Source organism: Ptychodera flava, chromosome 8, assembly GCF_041260155.1.
Source record: "Ptychodera flava strain L36383 chromosome 8, AS_Pfla_20210202, whole genome shotgun sequence".
Classification (NCBI taxonomy): domain Eukaryota; kingdom Metazoa; phylum Hemichordata; class Enteropneusta; family Ptychoderidae; genus Ptychodera; species Ptychodera flava.
The window spans coordinates 6,268,545-6,290,874 of NC_091935.1; the positions used below are offsets into that span (position 1 = coordinate 6,268,545).

The 22,330-nt window shown below is 38.0% G+C and overlaps 2 protein-coding genes and 1 long non-coding RNA gene across 3 annotated transcripts; all 3 read right to left on the reverse strand.

Annotated features, from left to right (window-relative positions):
* Positions 1–1,668: 1,668 nt before the first annotated feature.
* On the reverse strand, positions 1,669–4,900 carry LOC139138299 (uncharacterized). Its single transcript, XR_011553571.1, has 2 exons — positions 4,813–4,900; positions 1,669–2,854 (listed from the first exon to the last, which is right to left on the reverse strand). It is a non-coding gene; the product is annotated as an uncharacterized lncRNA (long non-coding RNA).
* A 1,896-nt stretch (positions 4,901–6,796) lies between these two features.
* Positions 6,797–15,820, reverse strand: LOC139138301 (uncharacterized). Its single transcript, XM_070706615.1, has 4 exons — positions 15,352–15,820; positions 12,728–13,150; positions 9,587–10,003; positions 6,797–7,276 (listed from the first exon to the last, which is right to left on the reverse strand). Exons 1-4 carry the CDS (start codon positions 15,612–15,614, stop codon positions 6,928–6,930), a joined length of 1,452 nt encoding a protein of 483 aa, XP_070562716.1. The 5' UTR covers positions 15,615–15,820; the 3' UTR covers positions 6,797–6,927.
* A 380-nt stretch (positions 15,821–16,200) lies between these two features.
* On the reverse strand, positions 16,201–19,997 carry LOC139139488 (uncharacterized). The gene is made up of 4 exons (XM_070708401.1): positions 19,496–19,997; positions 18,672–19,213; positions 17,211–17,615; positions 16,201–16,573 (listed from the first exon to the last, which is right to left on the reverse strand). Exons 2-4 carry the CDS (start codon positions 19,178–19,180, stop codon positions 16,201–16,203), a joined length of 1,287 nt encoding a protein of 428 aa, XP_070564502.1. The 5' UTR covers positions 19,181–19,213; positions 19,496–19,997.
* Positions 19,998–22,330: the final 2,333 nt, after the last annotated feature.

Sequence of the window (22,330 nt, forward strand, 5' to 3'; positions counted from 1 at the left end):
TAAGAGCACCTTTAAGGAAACTTGATAAAAATGGGTAACTTTCAACTTTATAGAATGAATTATATATATATATATATATATATTATATATATATATATATATATATATATATATATATATATATATTATATAATCACCATGCTTGGGGACAGAGAAAAATATATATATATATATATATATATATATATATATATATATATATATATATATATATATATGTATATGAGCAATCAGTGAATCAAAATGAGCAATCAGTGAATCAAAATCTACATCGTTTTCGAAGTTTTGCGCCAGTGCCTTATCATACAGTATGGTAGCTTGTACCAGCTACAAACGCCAAGAAAATTCACAAGCTTTAAAACTAATGAGACTGTATTAGACGTTATGGAAAATTTGTCGTCCAATGTCCCTTTTGGCTTTTGATTTTGAAGGGTTGAGACCATACTTGAAGACATTGATCTAGGCACGGTCCCTCCTCTGTGACAGAGGAACCATGCATGATCTAAGGAAGGCCAGTGGGTCTGATAAAAATTCCTTGTATCGATTTTTAGCAGATAACTATTCTATGCAATTAAGCTTATATTTCAATTTTCAATCAATATTTCAGGGTGCAAGTATCTAGTACTCGAATATTTTTCTCCAATATCCCATTTGTCACTTTCGGCGAAGGTTTTATTTTTTAATACCATGATGTATATCCTCTTTAAGACTCTCACAGCTCCTTTTTCGCTACACAGCTCTTCTTAGCAAGTGAGACGGGACTGAGCAAGCCTGGCAAGCTCTGGTATCGCGTTTATCCAAGCTGCTCTGTGCTGAACTGTTAACGGTTCTTGCATAATCTGAGGGCGTAGCATTCGAGGGGCTGTGGCAGTGTATCTCCTTGGTGTGAATTATATTACTGAAAAGGTTCCCTTGATCAACTGCAACGGGCTTGCTGGCATATGTTGACTCACTTTTTGAGTCTCACACACAAGTTGACCGAATTTCCAATTTCGCTACTACGGCGTTTGAAACTGTCAAACTCATATAAACCTCCAATTGTTTGCGGGCTCCGTTCCATTCCGTTCTATTGGACTACGAAGAGTAATCACCTATTGTCTGTATTCACTTAGGAGCACAACATAACTAAATTTTATACTCTTTTTCTTTGTCGTCTACAATGCGCCTCAAACTTTCCTCATGAAATTTTCAACCGCCCTCTTAATAAATCAAAAATAACAATCAGGATTCACCGTACAAAGTTGGAAGTAGAGAAATAATTTGCCTTAAATTTACCGACATTTGAAATTCAAAATTGCCGCCTATGGGGAAAAAATTTTGATTTTCTAAAAGGAAACTAAAAAACGAAAATGGTGAAAATTGTTCTCACTCGAAGAGCTTTAAAATGAATTCCACAAGCGGAAAACTGGAAAGTAATGTAAAATTTGAGTCCGAATATCTGTCCGCGAGGCGTATTCTAGCTTAACAATCTTGCCAAACAACACCTTCACAGTCATACCAGTTTGTGTTCCGATAAAATTTAACTAAATCATCAAGGGAAATAAAACTCTGTAAATAATTCACTCCTCTGCAGTAAGATCCTACATGGTTGTTGATTGGTAAACTCCGTAGAAATGATACCTTCATGTTCCAACCTGTAATATTACAATATTTCGCCGGGAAGAGAAATGTCATTCTGTATCTTTATTCCAAAGATGGAAAACAGTGAGACATGTACATGAAGAGATATTATACTTTCCGAGTATAATGAGCTCGATACGGTTGAATAAACACTGAAAAATAACTAAACAAACGGGAGAAAATAGACATTTTTACAGAGGAATATAGACGGTGACATAAGACATCTTTTAAACTTAGTCGGCTAAGCCTGAATTGGGAAAGCTAATATTAGTAGTTGCTGTAAATGTACACACAAATCTCTGTTTTGTACGATGAATTTTTTCTAGATGCTGCAAGAATATGCTCAGCTAGCAACACAATATATGAGGTTTCACGTTTCTGGCATACTGATTTCCTTTATTTCCTTAATTTCGCTCGCAGTCTATGATGCTCTTTGTTCCACGATCAGGGAGCGAAAAAGAGTGTGTCACGTGATATATGAGTAGGTTTGAACATTTTAAATCTTCTTCCCCAAATCTCTGCCCTCCCTGTCAGGTGGGCCTTTTGAATTGCTATGAACACAGACGTTTATGGTTTAGAGGTACATTCGCACTGGCAGTCACATACTTTTTCATCGATTTCGCTGTCCAAGGTTGGTATTGGCGCTCCGTCATATCTCGGAGTGTTTTCACTATCGGGCAGATCCGTCGGTGCTGCTGCTAGCGTAGTGACGTCATACATTGGCGGCGTAGCCCAATCGGTGAAGTTCTCCATACCAAATTCAAAGCAAGGTCCTTCTCGGGGACTTTTTGGGAATATCTCGCACTCCAGTCGATAAGGCCAGGGGAAGCCATATTTACGAAGGGAATGCTCACACCCTGCCCTGACTTCTTCGCAAATTGGGCGACACGGTGGAATGGGCCAGTTGTCCTCTGAAAGCATATTACAAGGTGGCTCATACACAGAACATATTAGCAAATTCATGTAGGGTGAACACCCACGCTTGCCCAGCCGCAGAAGAAGGTCGACCAGTATCTTCGTGTGAGCTTCGTAATTTGAGAGATTCGGAGCCAATGTTTCGTTGTACTGTCCAAGCTCCATGCAGATTGGAAGAACAACCGGCTCGCAAATCTTACGGATCCTTCCAGATGCAGGGATATGAACAAAGGATAGCACAAGAACGATCAGCAGAGACCGGTATGTTGACCTGTGTGGGTACTCCATTCTAGCTCTGTCCGTCGTTCTCATTAAAGCACTATGTCAGGGGTATAATAATAAGAGAGATTTATGGTCATTTTTTCAAGTTTACAATAGGAAATCTACACAAGAGACCATATTTGCTGTCACATAATGCAATGAACACTCTTATTACTTCACACAAAATGAGGAATAAACAATGATATGTCCAAGAGTTAGAAGATGGATATTGTATGACAAGCTGAATTTTCTCTCAATTTTCGTTTCGGTATGGAACGTGCTCTGAAAGGTTCGTTTTGGATAAATGTACCTGCAAGTGATCTGAGTCTGTAAACACACAGAAAAAAATATGTTGTTGTTTCAATAGAATTGAAGTGATGATTGCTCGCCTGGACAGTTCAGGTTTTTGATAAATTTCAGAGAAACAATGTATGAATCACCGTTCACATTTCGGTGATTTAAACTTATTACAACCCAGGATAATGCGTTTCTGTGACAGATATTCGGACTCTCGCTCTGGTCTACCACTCGTAGGGGCTCATTTTGAAGCTCTCTGAGAAGGTAAAGTTTCCAGCATCTAAGTTTTTTGAAAATCGGCAATTAATTTTTTTACTGTACTGTTAACAAACGGATAGCGGCCATGTTGAATTTAAAATATCAGTAAGTGTTGGATACTGTGTTTCCCTTGGCGAAACTTTGCACGTTGACCTCCCTGACTTTTTATTCTTGATTTGACAATAAATATGGCTGAAAGTTTCCACGAGGAAGTTTGAGAAAATGTTTTGAGTCTTCACATTCGAGGTGCGTACCACCTCAATGAACGTCTATAGCTTACTAGTAGAAAATAATTCTCTCCTCTCGTCCTCATACGAGCTTACTTAGTTCTTAATGCCCAAATTCGCAATTCTACCATTAACATTGATGTGCCCTCAACGGCCAAGCAAAGGTATCTCTTAGCAAGTTTACACTCAAGGGAAGAATATACTGATATAGCATAGCGAACGAGTGGCTGTGTTTTAAACTATCGCGTCTCAGAGGTTTTTTAAATATGATCATGATTGGCATACGGCAGCTTACACAGAATTCGTAGAGCAAATGCATTATGTACGTAGCATGCGATGTTATTGTTGACAAGTAAAGTCCTAGTCCAGACAAGACTTCTGTAAAATGATGAAGGAAAGTGAACGAGTAATAGACTGTCATCAAGGTTGAGTCATCAGTGTAAAATGGAGAGCGTCACGTCTTCATTGCAACTGATACATCATTTAAGGTAGTACGAGCTTCGAAACTGAAAGACCTGTACTTTTTCTCAAACTTTCGTTGATGAAACTTTCAGCTATATTCTTACCACATCAAGAAGAAAAATCAGGCGTCACGGTGCGATTTTTGGTACTAGAGAAGCAAAGTCCCAAGACTTACCGACATCTAAATTCAAAATGGCTGCCAACCTGGTGTCAACTCTATGGGGAAAAATAACGTTGGCGATTTTCGAAAATCTATCCTTCTTCAAAAAGTTTAAAATGAAACCTAACAAATGATAGATCAGAAAAATATTGTAAAAAAAATAGATTCCGAATTATCTGTCTCCGAGGCGCATTCTTCCTTACTATTACTTACCACATAGTTGAAATGTCTGTTCATGTTGGCATAGACCATCGGCGTTTTTTTTAAGTACAGTGTCGCCATCTTTGGTATCTAGCTTGCAGTACTTTCTGCTTGCACTGTGATCATTTGTGTGAGATATTTCATTCCTGCTAATGTGATTAGACTTGCTAAGATTGTACGATCCATGACGTGGAAACTGTATCAGTTTTTTCCAGTGAACGACAGTGGCCGTATCTTTAAAACTCTATTATTCATCCGCAACAAGTGCAACGGGCCTGTTCACTCTTTGCTCGTTAGCCCGCATCAACTGCCTCAATTATGATAAATTTAAAGTGTCACAACACCTTTGGACGTAACGATGTACACGTATCCAACAGAAACGAATTGAGATGAATGAAAGACGATACCCACCTCTTCAGCAAAAGTTGATAAAAGGACCACAGACGTCTCCGACCGGAGTAACTTACTCAGTAACGCCGACCAAGCGGAGTAGTGAGACGTTATATAAAACAGAACACAGTCACTACTAAGGTTTTCTTACTCACCGTATGTGATCTCCTAGGAATGTGACGTAGATAAACAACATGGTACGTCAGATGAACGATGTAACAGCTGTTTACGAAGAATTCTTTACGCCGTCTACTCTATTACTGATATGACGTTTATGGTGAAAGGGAACCTAACTTTTTTATAACAATTCCCATGTTCTTCTCCTAAACGTATGTTGAAATTCAAAGTATAAGTCTTGTCAACGGCGTATCTTGCAAACACAACTCATTGTGTGTATGCTGTGATTAATCACACAAATAGATTTTGGTCTGGACTAAAAGTTCTGTCATCGTCAAAAACAGGACGTTATTCCACATTCAGGCTGTGTTGCCAAGTTGAACTCCGATTTGATATGATTTGGAGAGTATAACAAGTAACTGCATTTCACAAATAGATCCCAAAACAATGAGAAATGCATCTATTGTGACGTCTTTCATAAAGTTCACTATTTGCCATCCTCCAATTTTCCTCAAACCTACCCCCTCGCCAGGTTAAAGAATGAACACAGAAATAAATCACAATGAAAATACACGCACTGATTTTCAATGTATTCCTTGAGCAGGGTAAAGAAAAAGCTATTTTAACTGTAATACCTTCATCGCCTTGTGTGTTTTTTCGAAATTTTGAGTAAAACTAACAACCCGCGCACCAAACAAAGAATGTTATTTTGAAGGTGCCTAGATGCTGAAATCTTTGAAAGACTTTATCATTTCTGAGTAGATAAAGGATTACGCTGCGTGGCTATATGTAAAGAAAATACGATGTTTCCTGAAACATGACGGTTTAAAGGATGATACATCGCTTTGGTCTTAATGGGTAACTTGCTTAGACGCAATACTTACCATTTTCAATGTTTTCAAAACATTTAATTGTCAGATAACAAAATTCCGCTTTATTTATTTATTTATTTATTTATTTATTTATTTATTTATTTATTTATTTATTTATTTATTTATTTATTTATTTATTTATTTATTAAACGTTCGTAATGCTTCCGCTACCTCTTACTATTCGGAAAGACTACGGAAGTGTTTGCTGCATTTCTTCAAGAGGACAGACGGACAGGTAGAAAGATCGACACAATGCATAAACAGATACGTAGAGACAGATACACAGCGAGACATCCTGCAGCTGAAATACACACATGCATACATACATACATACATACATACATACATACATACATACATACATACATACATACATACATACATACATACATACATACATACATACATACATACATACATACATACATACATACATACATACATACATAAATACACACACATACATACATACATACATACATACATACATACATACATACATACATACATACATACATACATACATACATACATACATACATTCATCAGCTTGATTCATACCATGCATCCTGACAGACAGACAGACAGACACACAGACATACACAGAGTAAAGTGTATTGAGAGAGAAAGAAATGTAAGTAGACCCTTTACACTGTCACACCAATTCATGGTTGTTTGACATACTTGGGATGAAGGGCGAAGACAAATTAGAATTCAAACGAAAAAAAAAACAAAAACGAAAAGAAAACAGCCCATAAAGATAGTTTGCTTTAATACTCACTTTATTCGGGAGAATTAAAATCAAGTCAGTCACCGAGCTCATGTTTTCAATCGTCAATTCTTGAAGCCTCTATAACCAATGCGAGATTTTCTTGAACATGCTATGTGGCCGTGAACTGTTTCCGGAAGGTACTTGGTGAAATGAATGATAATTATAAATTAGTGTTACAATTTGTGACTCAATTATGTGGTTAACGATATCAAAATTATTACATTGTGATATGAGGATAGTCCAAATCCGGTAATTTTGTTCATCTGGAGCGTTTATTGCATGATTTTTTTTGCTATTTTTGCAACCTTTTCCAAAATATTCTTCGAGTTCGTGGTATTGCTGTAATCATAGGATCTGATTGTCGTCCTCTCGCACTCATTCGAGACAAAGCCTGTCAGACCGAGGTGGAAATTGATCACAATTAAACTTATCAGGCCAAGGAAAAGCAAACTCCGCCATGAGTTGCTCGCATCCTTCCTTCGCTGCCTGGCACGATTCACGACACGGCGGAACGAGCTCTTCCAACAGTGTACACACCGGGGCGTAAATGAAACAGAGAAACCGTTTCAAATGAGGCGAACATTGTAACTTGACCATCGGGAAATACTGACGGACTTCCAGTGCAGCGTCATCTTGAGATGTTTGGTTCAGATAATTTGGAAACAGGGTAGCATTGTAGCCCACATCTTGACATAAAGGTATGGTCAATGGCTCGCAGCGTCGCCTGAGAGACATAGAAAAGCAGTATGTATAAGCATATGTGTGAGTGTGATATATATATATATATATATATAATATATATATATATATATTATATATATATAATATATATATATATATATAATAATACAAAAATTAGGCTTATATTATATTTTGCAATAAACGGAGTGTAGGATAGTCTCGTAATCATTTACCAGTATGTATTTGCGGATGTCGTCACCAGACTTTGCAATTTCTTTAAATTTATCTAAAGGTCAAGTTCAGGATGAGGTACCCATTATTCACAAGCCAATTAGTGTAAAGTGCCTTGCTCAAGGGCACAACAACGTGGTGCTAGAGTCTCGAACTCACCGTCCTCTGAGAGTGAGTCCGTTACTAGGGACCTAACGGGACCTGCCTGGTCTCGAACTCACCATCCTCCGACAGTGAGTTCGGTTCCCTAACCACTGCCATGCTCCACGGTGCCTCCTTTTTAAACGATTCTTTGATATCAAACCTGATTTCCACAAGCAACCTCAACAACAGCAAATAATTTTAAGATTTCTGTTCTTCGTTTTCGAAAAATTAAAACTTCAATCTTGTTTGATTTGTAATGGTAAGTGTTTTTTGTTCTACTCCAAATGTCGAAATGGTAGGATTCAACTCGACAATACAGTTACATGTCTGCATGTGTACAATGTCTCAGTACTTTATATAGTACTTTGTTCTTAAAGTAACATATTTTTACTTAATTTGTACTTGAAGTAATTTGTGATTTGTGTTAATATATATATATATATATATATATATATATATATATATATATATATATATATATATATATATATGTGTGTGTGTGTGTGTGTGTCTGTGTGTCTGTGTGTCTGTGTGTCTGTGTCTGTGTCTGTGTGTGTCTGTGTGTCTGTATCTGTGTGTATAAAGTTTTCGCTGACAACTAACAACTACGTACCGAACAAATCGACAAAAAACATTATGTATTGATACGATGGATTGTACTGGGGGAAATGTTAAATTTTGTATTACAGATACTGCAGAGACACCAATAAAAATCTTAAAATCTAGTTTTGAAAAGAATTATCCATCGTTACAGCTATTTCCAAGATATACGATAACTCGGTAACAGCAGTAACAGTTACCATTGCGAACATAAACACGATAATAGTCCAATGTGATCTGCACATCAACATATATTCGTAATGCTCAGACTTTCGAAATACCTTAACATTGCAAGGAGCACTAATTTTCACATTCTCGAGTGCCAGAGCATGATTTCTGCTTCACCGACGCATGGGTAGCGCCAAACTGTTGCCGTAAAGAGGTACGTGATTTACGACGATGTAATTGTCATCGTACCAACCCCACTTCATCTTTAGAATTGTGGTTCTCAGAAAATTCGGAAATACAGTTTCAGTGTAATCCATTTCCTGACATTGAGCCATGGCTGCCTGCTCACATCGCGGACTGAACAGAATTTTAAACAACCGACCTATCGAGCTTACTGTATTATGTAGAGACTAACTATTTGTGACACATATTTTGATGAAGGTGGAAATCTTTCACACCTTTTGAAATGTTGGAAGATGAAGAAAAACATGGGACTCATAGGGATGAAAGGCCAAGAATCTCTGCTCACTGCAGACTGAGTGGCAGGAAATATAACACTTTCCTGGCCGACCTTAACTTTGATTAAGTTCATCCCTTTAGAACATGATGTCTACCAAATACCAAAGCTATCAGATGGTTAGTTTTTGAGAAAGAAAGCTTTTGACCAAAAATAGCAAAAATTGCCACTAAATTGTAGATATCACAATTTCAATATATCACATTTTGATCATCCCTATGAACCTGTATACCAAATACCAAAGCCATCAGACAAGTGGTTTTGGTAAAAGAAATTTGACCAATATTGACAAAATTACCTTAAAATACTAATTTGCATATTTCGCCACAATTTGAACAAATCTGAAATAGGTCATCCCCAGGGATCTACATCTCAAATATCAAGCAGTTTTGAAGAAGAAGAATTTAAGATTTTTTGACCAAAAATGACAAAAATTGCCTTAAAAATTAAATTTCCATATTTCATCACAATTTGGACAAATTTGAATAAGGTCATCTCTAGGGAATAATATTCTAAATATTAAATCTGTCGGACCAGCCGTTGAGGAGAAGATCTTTGCCAAAATTAGCAAAATTAGACCAAAAATATAAATTTGCATAATTCACCACAATTTTTGTCCTACTTTTCTTTGCCTATATATTTGCTGAACAACCGGCATATGGATGCCCGGGCAAATTAGATATCGAACCCTACCTGTTTGCTTGAGTTGATACAGTCGTAATTTGGCTGGTTGGTGGTTCGGTAGCCTTTATCGGTTCTTCAAACTCTAAACCAAGACAAAGCCCGTCACTCGGAAACTGTCTACATTTGAGACTATCGGACCACCTAAGGCCATTCCGCCTCAAGAGATCGCCGCACCCATCCTTGGCTGCTTTACACAAAGCACGACATGGCGGAATGGGGTCTTCCAACACCGTACACACCGGGGCGTAAACGGAGCAGAGAAACCGCTTCAAGTGTGGTGAGCACTCAGCTTCAATCAGCGGCCAAAACTGGTTGACTTCAAACGCCGCTTCCTCTTGAGACTCGTGGTTCAGAATGTTCGGGAATATGGTTTCATTGTAACCCAGTCCTTGGCATAGAGGTATGGTCAACGGCTCACATCGCGGTCTGAATTGAGACGCAGGAGAAAACGGGTAAGTAATACGTGGATTCTCATCCTAAAATGTATTGACCTAAAGTATCCGACCTCTTCATCGCAATTTTCTTCCTGAGTTATAATATTTAGACTTTTATTCATGTTTTGTTTTTTGTTTGAGGGCATGATGTTCATGGGGTTGAAAGATATCGCATTAATTTTACCATGTTTTCTATGGTCATAACTTCATGATTTTAATTGACATCTTATGAATTCTAGCGAATCAATCTTATATTGCGAAACAATCTTATTGAATCTCATAGTAAAACCACCATAAAATTTGGGTAAGAAAGACGCTTATGTCATTACTTGTAATACGAAATAATCGAAACGGACGAATAATCTTTGCATCCTTCGCACGGTATTTTCACACACTAGGTTCAGACTGTCTGATTGTGAGCCAAAAATTTCATAACTGAAGCAATAAATCGATCATCTACCCACAATCTATCGGTTGGTTTCCGGGCAAAGCCTAGTATCAAAGTCCTGTGTTGTCTACTTGATTTTGATATTTGAGTATCAATAGTAAATTTGCATATAAGTAAGAATATCTGGAAATTTATTTATTTCACTTTTTAGTGAGCGGCCGAGTTTCAGTAATTTTCAATTGCGCTCATACAGCAAAAATGTAAAAAAACACAAATCACAAAAATAAGAACAAGAAGAGAGAAACCGCGGGATTCAACATTCCGTCTGTTAGAGTTTAAAGTTACATTTGAAGGTATATAGACTATAGCCTATTGTTTGGTTTCTGCAGGTAAGGCATTCAAAACTTAAGAGCCATGGGAGTGAGACCTATACGTTGAGCAGCTTTTGAATGCATCTTGGTACATAACAGTCCTGGGGCGAGGAAACCGTATATATATGAGGCGTATGCTCTAACTTCTTGAGTATACAGTGTACAATCTGAATACATGAATATTCTCGATTCATAGTGAGTCACTATCTCCGGATATGTATTACTGAAACAATACTCGTAACAAGTTTCGCATAAATAAATACTAACTCATGTAACTGGTCGCACTTCAGTGTTCCCTCTTTCCATGACACCACCCAAACCGCCCAGATATTCAGATACTGATATGGGCCCCATGCAGTCTCAACTCTGCCAGTACCGCCCTAAATCATGGGGAAAATACATCAACCAAGGTCAACTCTATCACTTTGCTTTGCTTTTAAAGACTCTCATTGTGCTTGGAAGATCTATTTGAATTTAGATGACGCGATTTCCATCTTTCAAGGGACAACATAGGTATGCAAGAAAGCTTATCGTGTCTTCTCATTTAGAAAACAGAAGGATCATTCCAAGCCTGACGCTTCCATGGAACATCAATGGTAGGTAAAAAAAATATTGGGTTTGTTTCTAGTCATTGACATGTGAACACGCTCGGAACTAATTTGGGATAATTGGATGGTGAAGTAATGTCTGTATAATCTGCATATGTAAGCTAATCAATCTGCTTTTCTTTCACGTTACACACTTGTTTTTATGAGTACTTTGCAATATTGCAACATTCAGCGATAGGACACCAAACACTTTTGAGAAATTTGAAGCATAAGAAGAGCCAATTATCCCAAATTAGTTCCAATCGTGTTTGTGGCAAAAATGATGCGGCGACGCGATTTTTCAAACATTTTTTTTTTCATTTTTGGTGGAATTTGATACTTTTCCCTTTTTTCTATAGGGGCAAATGAAAAACAGGAAAAAAAAGTTTGACGCGCACACTTTGAAGTGATGGAGGCAGTGACCAGAAATAAATCAATTTTTTGTCTTACAGTCACTGTGCTACTATGAATTCATGTATGAAAAGTTTGGTATATGCTGCTGTGAATATCTTCTATATGCATCGGTAATTTTGTTGGGGAAGAATTAAATTGCATGATTTAATGTGTACAACCTGTCAAATACTATCAGTATTAACTTGACAGCGTAAGCAGAAAATGAACAATTGTATGGGATTCGAAGATTAGCATATAATTACTATCTATTCGTTACATAAGAGAATTCCTTTGATTGACGCTTGTGTCACCAGGTGTTGAATGCGTATATATTGGTGTAAAGGTCTTCTGTCTTCAGTCTCGGTCGAAACTCCACGATGTCCACACAAGTATTTTTTTTTGTGTGTATATTCTCTAAATCTTGTGATGCAGTTTTATAGATCTTGTAAGGCGTTGCCTTTTGACAATGCGTTGTAAGGGGAGGGGGAATTGTGTAATAAACGTGGTGAGTTTTACGAGGGTACACAGTACGCTCGTGGGGTGTGACGACCCACATACCGCATATTATCCCTGTTGTGCATCATTTAATTATCAATTCTCGAAGTTCTGTATAGATGTAGAATATCATAGATTCTTTTGAAAAATTCTGAGTATGAGGGGGATACGCCCTTCGGCGTGCTCAGTCCCGGATTGTTCTCTTTAATTTTTCACCCTTTCACCCCATGCCCTTCTGTAGAGGTCCATCTTTTCCAGTGAAAGCAATAGGATTGGACCAAACCATGGTGCTGAAAGGGTTAATATATGGAGATAAAGTAATGGTCACATGCTGTGTGTCTACACTCCTCAGGAACTACTTTACAAATACAAAGATGATAGCATTCTTTTGTAAGCTGCACAATCAATGGATTGATGACCGACAACGATGTGTGTCATTTTTGAGCTGGTTTCATTGTAACAGGTACCTGTTCCCCTCCTACCTTTCAATTTTGGTCGCTTCCGTCGTGGTTCGGTCTGTTTGTGGTTCGGTAACTTCCTTGTCAATGACTTCGCAGACGCCCGACCCAAGGCAAAGTCCGTCGGCTGGAAATAGTTCACAATCAAGGCTGTCGGGCCACTGGACGCCGAAGCGCTGCATGAGACCAGCGCATCTATCCTTTGCTGTCTGGCATAAACCACGACATGGTGGAATAGGATCTTCAACCAGAATACACACCGGAGCATAGGTGTAACAGAGAAAACGCTTCAAGTGTGGTGAACACTCAGCTTCAATCAGCGGCCAAAACTGGTGGACTTCCAACCTGGCTTCATTTTGAGACTCGTGGTTCAGAAAATTTGGAAGTATGGTTTCAGAGTAACCCAGTCCTTGGCATAAAGGTACGGTTAAAGGCTCACATCGCGGGCTGAATTGAGACAAATAAAGAAAAAAGCAAACCATCACTTATGTCTTTTAATTCCACAAACTTGTTAAATACTGTTTGAACCGAAAGTTGGAAACATTCAGCAAGTTAACAATGGAAGGGAGTAAAGTGAAATTCAGACAATACGTCCAGTGTTGCTTTTACAAACAAGATGCGAACCTGTATTCTCACATAAGAGCTTTATGAATGTATCTTGACTAGGACATTCGCTTATAGCCTGTCTCTTGGTTTGTGCGCGCGTAAACCCAAAACCTATCTTCTCATTGCTGGTTTTTGAACTTTAGGAGAAGTGCTAAATTTGCAAATGTAAGAACAACAGGGCAGGGTGACGCAAGCATGGGCCCACGGTCCCTCTATCACGGTACCGGTGATAGAGGGGCCGTGCATGGTTCAACGGATTCCGCTTATTTCATGTAATTTATCCTGATTGGTTGACACGAAGCCTCCTTGAACTTGCTGGGCTCAATATCCTTCCAGATTATGGAAACATCATTTTAACAGCTTCAAATATTCTCTTTAAAATCTGAGAGATATTGAGTCATTTACTTGTTTGTTTACTTTTACAGCCGTATTAGGCAGAGCAACGGGTATCAATATAAACATAGGGCCAAAGTCCTGAAGCTACTATAGACATGGATACAAAAATTAAGTATTTCCTTACTGTATGAAATTATCTCACTAAGGTCATCCTATGGACAAGTAAACTAAATATTAAAGCTGTCTGACCAGCGGTTTTGAAAGAACAAGCAACTCAACAGTTGACAGAGCTCTGTTGAGTTATGTAGAGAATAACCTTTTGTGACACATGTATTGATGAAGAAGGTGGATATCTTTGGTTAACATTGTGAGTTCTGTTTAATAAGTTGAGACTGTACATACTCAGAGAAAGCACACTGAAGAGACAAAGGTTTCATCAAAAGCATTATAAGGAATCATGTTACACTTTCATTGCACTGTTTACACAGATTGCATAATTGCTATAAATAGCACATGAGGAATCTTTATACAGCCCAGCTTTACCATAAAAACCCTATCACTTTGACCACTCTTTTAATTGACCACTCTATTTTTTTCCTCAAAAAGTAATTTTATTTTATCCTTACCAAGTCAACCATAAATGGAAATTAGAACTTTCTCTATCTCTATCTCTATCTCTATTGACTATTTTGAGCAATTTCTTTTAGATAACATACAGGGCACAATAAATGACGGTTCAGAATATGTCAAAGTTGGGATTCAGGAAAGTTGCCTTTACATGTTTTAATCCTCCAAGATGGTAAGCATTTCACTATGAACTGTCAAAAAAAGTTGAACTTTCTGATAATTCTACACTAAAATTATTTTGGCTTTGATGATTTCCTAATTAATTCAATTATTTAAAATCATATTAATTATTTTTTTCTGGGTGAATTGATAGGGTTTATACAGTACAAAATTACATACAATGTAAGTCAAATTTTGACCAAAAATGACAAAAAAATTCCTTAAAAATACAGATTTGCATATTTCATCACAATTTGAACAAGTCTAAGTTGGGTTACCCCTAGGGACCTGTATACCAAATAACAAAGCTGTCTGACCAGCGGTTATGAAGAAGAAGATTTTTTACCAAAACACCTTTTTTGGCATTAATTTGCCTATTTTCAACAATATCAAAAAATTAAAAAAAAAAGTTTCTCAAAATCGTATTTTTCATCTACACAACAAATATCAAATCAGTAAGTACTGCGGTTCTCAAGATATTTGAGTGGACGGACGCCTCACAAACGGACATACATACATACATACATATACATACATACATACATACATACATACATACATACATACATACATACATACATACATACATACATACATACAGACTGACGACGGACGCCGGACGGATACCCATCCCAATAGCTTCTATAGACTATAGTCTATAGTAGCTAAAAACAATTAAAACATAGCACCTAGCATGCTTATAAAATTCTCAAATAATCTAAATTACGGTTTTGTTTGTTCATCTCAGTATATAATACACTGACACATTTTAGTGCTATGACATCACAGGAAATTCAAATGATGGTAACTGTGAGATTCTTTACTGCATGCATAAATGGAAGCGATGACCATTTACTTTTGCACCTATGGATTTGCAGGATTTGTCTGGTCACCGTCCAAAGCACTTGAACTTGTCTTACCTAGCTTTGTTTGTCGTTTCTGTCGTAAGAGGGTTCGTTGGTGGTTCGGTAGTCTCTATGTTTTCGCCTACATCAAACCCGACACACAGCCCTACAGTTGGCAAGTCTCCACAATCGGCTACATCATGCCACTGGAAACCATATTGCCCCATGAGTCTGCTGCACCCGTCCTTTGCTGCTTGGCACAAAGCACGACATGGCGGAATGGGGTCTTCCAACACCGTACACACCGGAGCGTAAATAGAGCACAGTAACTGCTTCATGTGTCGTGAACACCCAGATTCAATCAGCGGCCCAAACTGGCTGACTTCTAACCCGGCTTCGTCTTGAGAATCCTGGTTTCTAAAATTCGGAAATATGACTTCAGAGTAACCCAGCCCTTGGCATAAAGGTATGGTTAACGACTCACATCTTGAATGAAGTGGATATAGAGGTGGACTTGATGCAAGCCTGTGAATAAAAATATAATTTTGTGAATGCGGTATAGTAGAGTAATCGAGACACTGTTCTCTTCATAGCGACGTAGTGGAGTTATATCGTTCGTGAGATTCTTACCAACAGATGCGTACATGCACGACATTGAGTGTTCATCCAATAGATCCACGCTCTATACAGCAGTGAAGACGGCGTAGGCGTGTATTGCGGTCATCTCATTACGGTGAAAGCATTTCGTATAAAATGTAACATTAATGCGTTTTAATTGGCTGAAATGTCTTTATTTAAAACAATCATTGACTTGAATTAAGTCTAATACGAATATATAAAAACAGATGATGCGATAATCGCAAACTATCGGATTGATAGTGGGAAGTTGATTTCGTCTGAAATCAGTGAAAGAGAGCGGTGGTACTAATCGTACCTTGATTCCGTTGATGTATCTGATGCAAGACACAGTCCTTCAGTTGGAAATAGTTCGCAATTCAATCTATCGGGCCACTGGAAGCCAAATCGCTGCATGAGATCTTCACATCCATCCTTTGCTGCTTGGCACAAGCCACGACATGGCGGAACAGGTACTTCCAACACCGTACACACCGGAGCATAGATGTAACACAGAAATGGCTTCAACCACGGTGAACACTGTATCTCTATCAGCGGCCAAAACTGGTGGACTTCCAGCCCGGCTTCGTCTTGAGAATCGTGGTTAAGAAAATTCGGAAACACGGCCTCAGAGTAATCAAGTCCTTTGCATAAAGGTATGGTTAATGGTTCACACTGTCGGCTGAATCGAGAAAAATAAAGAGAAAAGAAAACCCATCAACAGACGTGCGCATGTCTCGTCCCACAAATTTTTACTTGAAGTATTTGTGCCAAAGTTTAAAAAAATGATCAGTAATTTACTGCAGGTAGGAAATGTATCTTCATTAGGACGTTCGCATACAACCTGTCTCTTAGTTTGCGCACGCGTAAACGCAAAACCTATCTTCGCATCGCTGGTTTTGAACTTTGAGAGGAAATACTAATTTGCAAATGAGAGAACAACATAGGGCAGGATAACGTTAGAATGGGCCCATGGATTCCTCGTTGAGATTAGTTGTAAATTTACTGATGGTGCTACGCCAGAACTTTCAATGAGATCCAGTATCGCAACCCAAACACAGTTATTACATACTTATTAAACCAGACATCATTCATCACATAAATTATTCGAATTCAACATTTTCTATTTTTTGTTTCGGGGAATAAAACAAAGATCACAACTTATCTGTTGTTACTAGCACTGTCAGCAAGATGTGGATACAAAGACGTTACCAAATAAATCATCTTTTACAACTTTCGGATCTCGTGATGCGCTGACCGTTCACATTAGTAAATTGTCCAAATATTATAATCCAAGCAAAACGTGGTCTCAATCGTACCTTGCTATTGTCGTCGATTCTGTTGTAGTTTGGCTGGTTGATCGTCCCTGGATCTCTGTGGAGTCCTCAAGACATAGCCCTTCAGTTGGAAATTGTTCGCAATTTAATCTATCGGGCCACTGGAAGCCATATTGCCGCATGAGATCTTCACATCCATCCTTTGCTGCTTGACATAAGCCACGACATGGCGGAACAAGTTCTTCCAACACCGTACACACCGGAGCATAGATGTAACAGAGAAGTGGCTTCAACTGTGGAGAACACTGTGTCTCGATCAGCGGCCAAAACTGGCTGACTTCCAACTTGGCTTCATCTTGAGAATCGTGGTTCAGAAAATTCGGAAACACGGTTTCAGAGTAACCAAGTTCTTGGCATAAAGGTATAGATAACGGTTCACACTGTCGGCTGTATTGAGACAAATAAAGACAAAAGCAAACAATCAGCAGAAGTGCGCATGTCCTGTTCCACAGATTTGTCACTTCCAATGTTCGTACCAAAGATTTAAAACAATAATTAGCGACGTTCTGCTGGTAGGGAATAAAGCGAAATTCGGACAATGGGTTTTATATCACTCGTCCTGTATACATTCAACGTTGTTTTCACAAACAAAATGCCAACCTTAGACTTGGTTCAAGTCTATGAATTTAAAAAAAAATCATTTGTAATACATGTAGTTTCTCTTGTGCCTCTCCTATTTCGTACAAACCTATTTGGAATTCAGCAGCCCAGGCCGGGTTTACCAAGCGTTATCTTTGAGTTAGTGAGATAGTTTCAGCGGATTCCGGGAGAACCTCCGCTGTGTAGCGTGCACCCAATTCATCACATTCACCGCACTCCCGCGTTTCAAATAAAAACAGAACACAAATCATCGTGTTCATCTCACTCAAATATTCACAAATCACAGACTTGAATCAAGTCTATGCCAACCTGTATTTTCACACAATGGAATTATGAATGTATCTTTCTGAGGACATTACCCGTTAATCTGCATCTTAGTTAATAGTGCGTAAACCCAAACCTATCTTTTCATTGCTGGTTTTTGATTTTGAAGAAAAATAGTAAATTTGCAAATGAGAGAACGACTAGGGTGATGACGTTAGCATAGGCCAATTGATTTCCGCATACTTGGCGTAGTTTAACCGCGTCCCGATTGGCTGTAAATTTTACAGACGGTGCTACGTCAGAATTCATTACGAGAAGCAGTAGGCCTATCGCAACCCAAAACAGTTATTACATACAACGTCATTTCTCTCACCAATCATACGAACTTAACATTTTCTATTTTTTGCTTCTGTGGATAATAAAAGATCACAATTTATCTGTTGTTACCAGCACTGTCAGCAAGATGTGGATACAAAAGACGTTACCCAACAACTCATCTTTTACAACTTTCGCGTCACGTGATGCGCTTACCGCTCACATTATCAATATCGTCCAAGCAAAACGTTGTGCCAATCGTACCTTGCTATTGTTGTTGATTCCCTCGTGAGTTGGCGGGTTGATCGTTCTTGGTCCTCAGCGTAGTCTTCAACATCTGACCCAATACACAATCCTTCAGTTGGAAATTGTTCGCAATTCAATCTATCGGGCCACTGGAAAGCAAACTGCTGCATGTGACCTGCGCATCCATTCTTTGCTGCTTGGCACAGGCCACGACATGGCGGAACAGGTTCTTCAAAAAAAAATATCGTACACATCGGAGCATAGATGTAACACAGAAATGGCTTCAACTGCGGTGAACACTGTATTTCGATCAGCGGTGAAAACTCAATCATTTTCAACTCCGCCACGTCTTGAGAACTCTGGTCCAGAATATTCGGAAACATTGTTTCAGAATAGCCCAGTCCTTCGCATAAAGATAAGGTTAACGGCTCACATCGTCGGCTAGTATTCGCTGAAACTTTATCGACCACCAGCAGAATTATCAACGCCAAAATGTGACATTCATATTTCAGTGGATGCGGTACCATTTTAGATGTCTGTTCGCTAATCGCACTTATTTCCTGCAAAAAGAAGAAACAAATTCACAATAGCAGAAACCTGAGAAGCCAAGATTGCTAACATTAATTCCTACCGAGAAGAATGTACATTGTACAGTTTATTTGATAATTATATCAAAATGTTTTTGAACAAAAGAAGACTTCACGTAAATCACTTTCACACTCTTTACAAATTCAGAAAAGACATTGTATGAAAATTGAAAATTTATTTTGCAAAGCAAGAGCCGCAATTCATGTAACGGTGGTAAAGTCTCCACATAATTTGAAATTTGACGGGTGACGTACCTGCAGATATTACAACTATCTGACGAATATCTCAGCGTCAGTTCCTCAAAGAAATACCAGACACAACGCCTCTGACAGTGAGCGTCACTTGTTTAAGGACAGTAGACAGGAAATATTTAGTTGTGGGTTTGATGTCACGTGACTCGAACGCGTATCCTATGATTTGATGAATCTAGAACGTTCCATTTTATCAATTAGTGGGCATGTCGACAATGTAAATGCTATCAGATTACTGATTGAAATATTGCTAATATTCTAAATAGAATGCTCCATCACGTACATGGGGACGAGTGAACCGCAATCAATCAGTTGGGAAACACAAACGTGGATTCTCAAACGTTTACAATACTGTTTCGGTCTGCCACTTGTGGGGGTTAACCTTGAAACTCGTGCGATTTATAAAGATTTCACGGGCTTATTTTTGTGAAAATCAAATGATGTGTTTTTCTCCGCAGGGTCGGCGGCCATTTTGAATTTCAAGTTTCAGTAAATATTAGGTAATTTGTTTCTCTAGTACCATGTTTTGCTCGGTGACCCCTGATTTCTATCCTTGATTTTCGAAAAGAAACTGTTTGAAGTTTCCATACTGAAAGCTCTAGCAAACCGTTTAAGACTTATAATTTCGAGGTGCGTACTGCTCTAGATAGGGAGAGGAGGAATGTCTAAAGAAATGTCTGAAGGAATGACTGAAGAAAAGTCCATGGGATGTGATCATTGATCAACTCAGATAAAAGACACCAGAGTAATCAAAAGACGATGGTTTAAGCTAGCGTTGCAATTAAAAAACAAACTTTTTTTCAAAGCAATATTTGTTATCAAAGATGGCATGAAAGTCCCTACCTAATAGTATGCAATTTTTAAAAAGCTGAGAATCTACAGTTTAGTATCATGGTAGAAATAGCTTACGCGAATGATGACAGGGGTATATATTTTGGGTAGAAAACCTGAATTTTGGTATCAATGATAAAAATTAATTTGAATCAAAAACTTAATACTACTTTACGAAATTTAATATCTCATTTGAAACAAGGTATATAAAGAAAAATCCGACATCATTTATTCTCATTCTTAAATGGCAGAGGTTCACAAATTGACTTTAAAAAAGTTACTAAAATCATGATAAGTAAAATTGAAATGACTCTTAGTCAAAATGTAATAACTTACTTGCTGAACAAAAGTGTTCGTTTTGTTATATAGTACTTAAAGTGCAAAATGTGAAGAAGTTTGCTGTAATTGTCTCGTGTACTAGAATGGATGGATATATCAGTAACAAAATATGTCCTTACTAGAGTGCCAGAATCAAAAGACAAAAGTGATCTAAAAAAGGGATGCGCTGTGGCCAAACAATCATGGATTCCCACAATTTGTCCTCTCTCTCTCTCTCTCTCTCTCTCTCTCTCTCGTCTCTCTCTCTCTCTCTCTCTCTCTCTCTCTCTCTCTCCTCTCTCTCTCTCTCTCTCTCTCTCTCTCTCTCTCTCTCTCTCTCTTGTTCTTTTTAATAATTTGATTAACATTTTCACGACAAGAAAGGTAAATATTTTTTTATTTTCAAAAATGCTGCCGAGATCATAATAAGGGGTAATATTAAAATTTAATGGTAATTTGGTTGAAGAACATGGATGGGCGTTGATTGCAGCTCTAATATCACATTATTACACACGTCATATGAATAATCTGCGATGAAATCAAATAATGAGGTGATCTCGATCAATTTAATCATAAAGGACAAAGGAAGAGGAAGCGGGTACTGGAAGCATCATCTCAAATGAAAATTGCATCGACATTGTTATCAGTTCAATCTATTAGGTATACAATTGTGTATACAGGATATTTGCGATAAAAATGTCCCCACATTTAAAAGACGGAAATGAGATTTGCCAAAAACAAGACACAGTGCACGAAACACGCAGTCTAAAAAGTGAGCTGAGCAGGAAACATTAGCGGGGAAAAAAGTTCAATATTACAAATAATAAAATCCTTTTTCAAGCGCATTTCTATTTGTTAGATGCAATCGGGATCCAGGAGCTTGACTGTTATAACGACAAACGAAATGAAAAAAAAAACTTCAGTTATATTGTATTGGACTTTGTTTGCGGTTTGGCATTTGCTCAATTACAGTGTATGATTATATGATTGAATTCTGGAAAAGGCGAACCTAAACGAAATCCACCGAGAAGAGTTATTCCACCGATGATCAAACTGATATCTGCTGAGTTTTATTTTGTGGGGAAATCGTGAAGGTAAATTTGGTCACAGTGGCTTGGAGATCCAGCATCATTTGACGGAGCCACAAGTATTTTATTAAAGGAAAGTTAACCATCAAAGAGATTTAATGATGATTGCAAAACATAGCATCATCAGCAACCTTGACCGTGAGAACGATGTGAAGGTAAAACATTGTTTAATATGCATATGCATGTAAATATGATTAACGACAAGAGTTTTAGTTACTGTGGTAGACAGAAGAGGACTGACTGTCTTTCATGTCACGAACTGTTCATCTTCTTCAAATATGATAATATCACCTCACTTGATAATTGATGTTAATGGCCATAAGGTGCATTCATCGTTGTCCTATTGATGCGATGCATTTTACTGTCATACCTTTTATTTATACTATTATTGAGTTTTTTATTGTCTGTTTTCAATCGTTAAAATTGCTCAACTGTCAAATCATTGATCAGGTTTGGCGCACTGATGACAAATTACGAAACGACGGAAACAATACTACAGGGCAACTGAAGAAATGCCGAACTTTATATATAAGACAGTGCTAATCCATCGTTGCAAATACCAGCCTCATGTACGGCAACAGCTGGATGCATTCATTCAAAG

Bases quoted from the DNA above. Each gene is read 5' to 3' on its own strand.
- LOC139138301 (XM_070706615.1), bottom strand. From the start codon at position 15,614: ATGAAGCAGTTACTGTGCTCTATTTACGCTCCGGTGTGTACGGTGTTG. The intron at 10,004-12,727 runs GTAGGAGGGGAA...GTCTCAATTCAG, and splicing joins GAAGCGACCAAAATTGAAAG to ACCGCGATGTGAGCCGTTGA. The intron at 7,277-9,586 runs GTAGGGTTCGAT...TATGTCTCTCAG, and splicing joins GTATCAACTCAAGCAAACAG to GCGACGCTGCGAGCCATTGA.
- LOC139139488 (XM_070708401.1), bottom strand. From the start codon at position 19,180: ATGGTACCGCATCCACTGAAATATGAATGTCACATTTTGGCGTTGATA. The intron at 17,616-18,671 runs GTACGATTGGCA...GTCTCAATACAG, and splicing joins GAATCAACAACAATAGCAAG to CCGACAGTGTGAACCGTTAT. The intron at 16,574-17,210 runs GTACGATTGAGA...TTCTCGATTCAG, and splicing joins GAATCGACGACAATAGCAAG to CCGACAGTGTGAACCATTAA.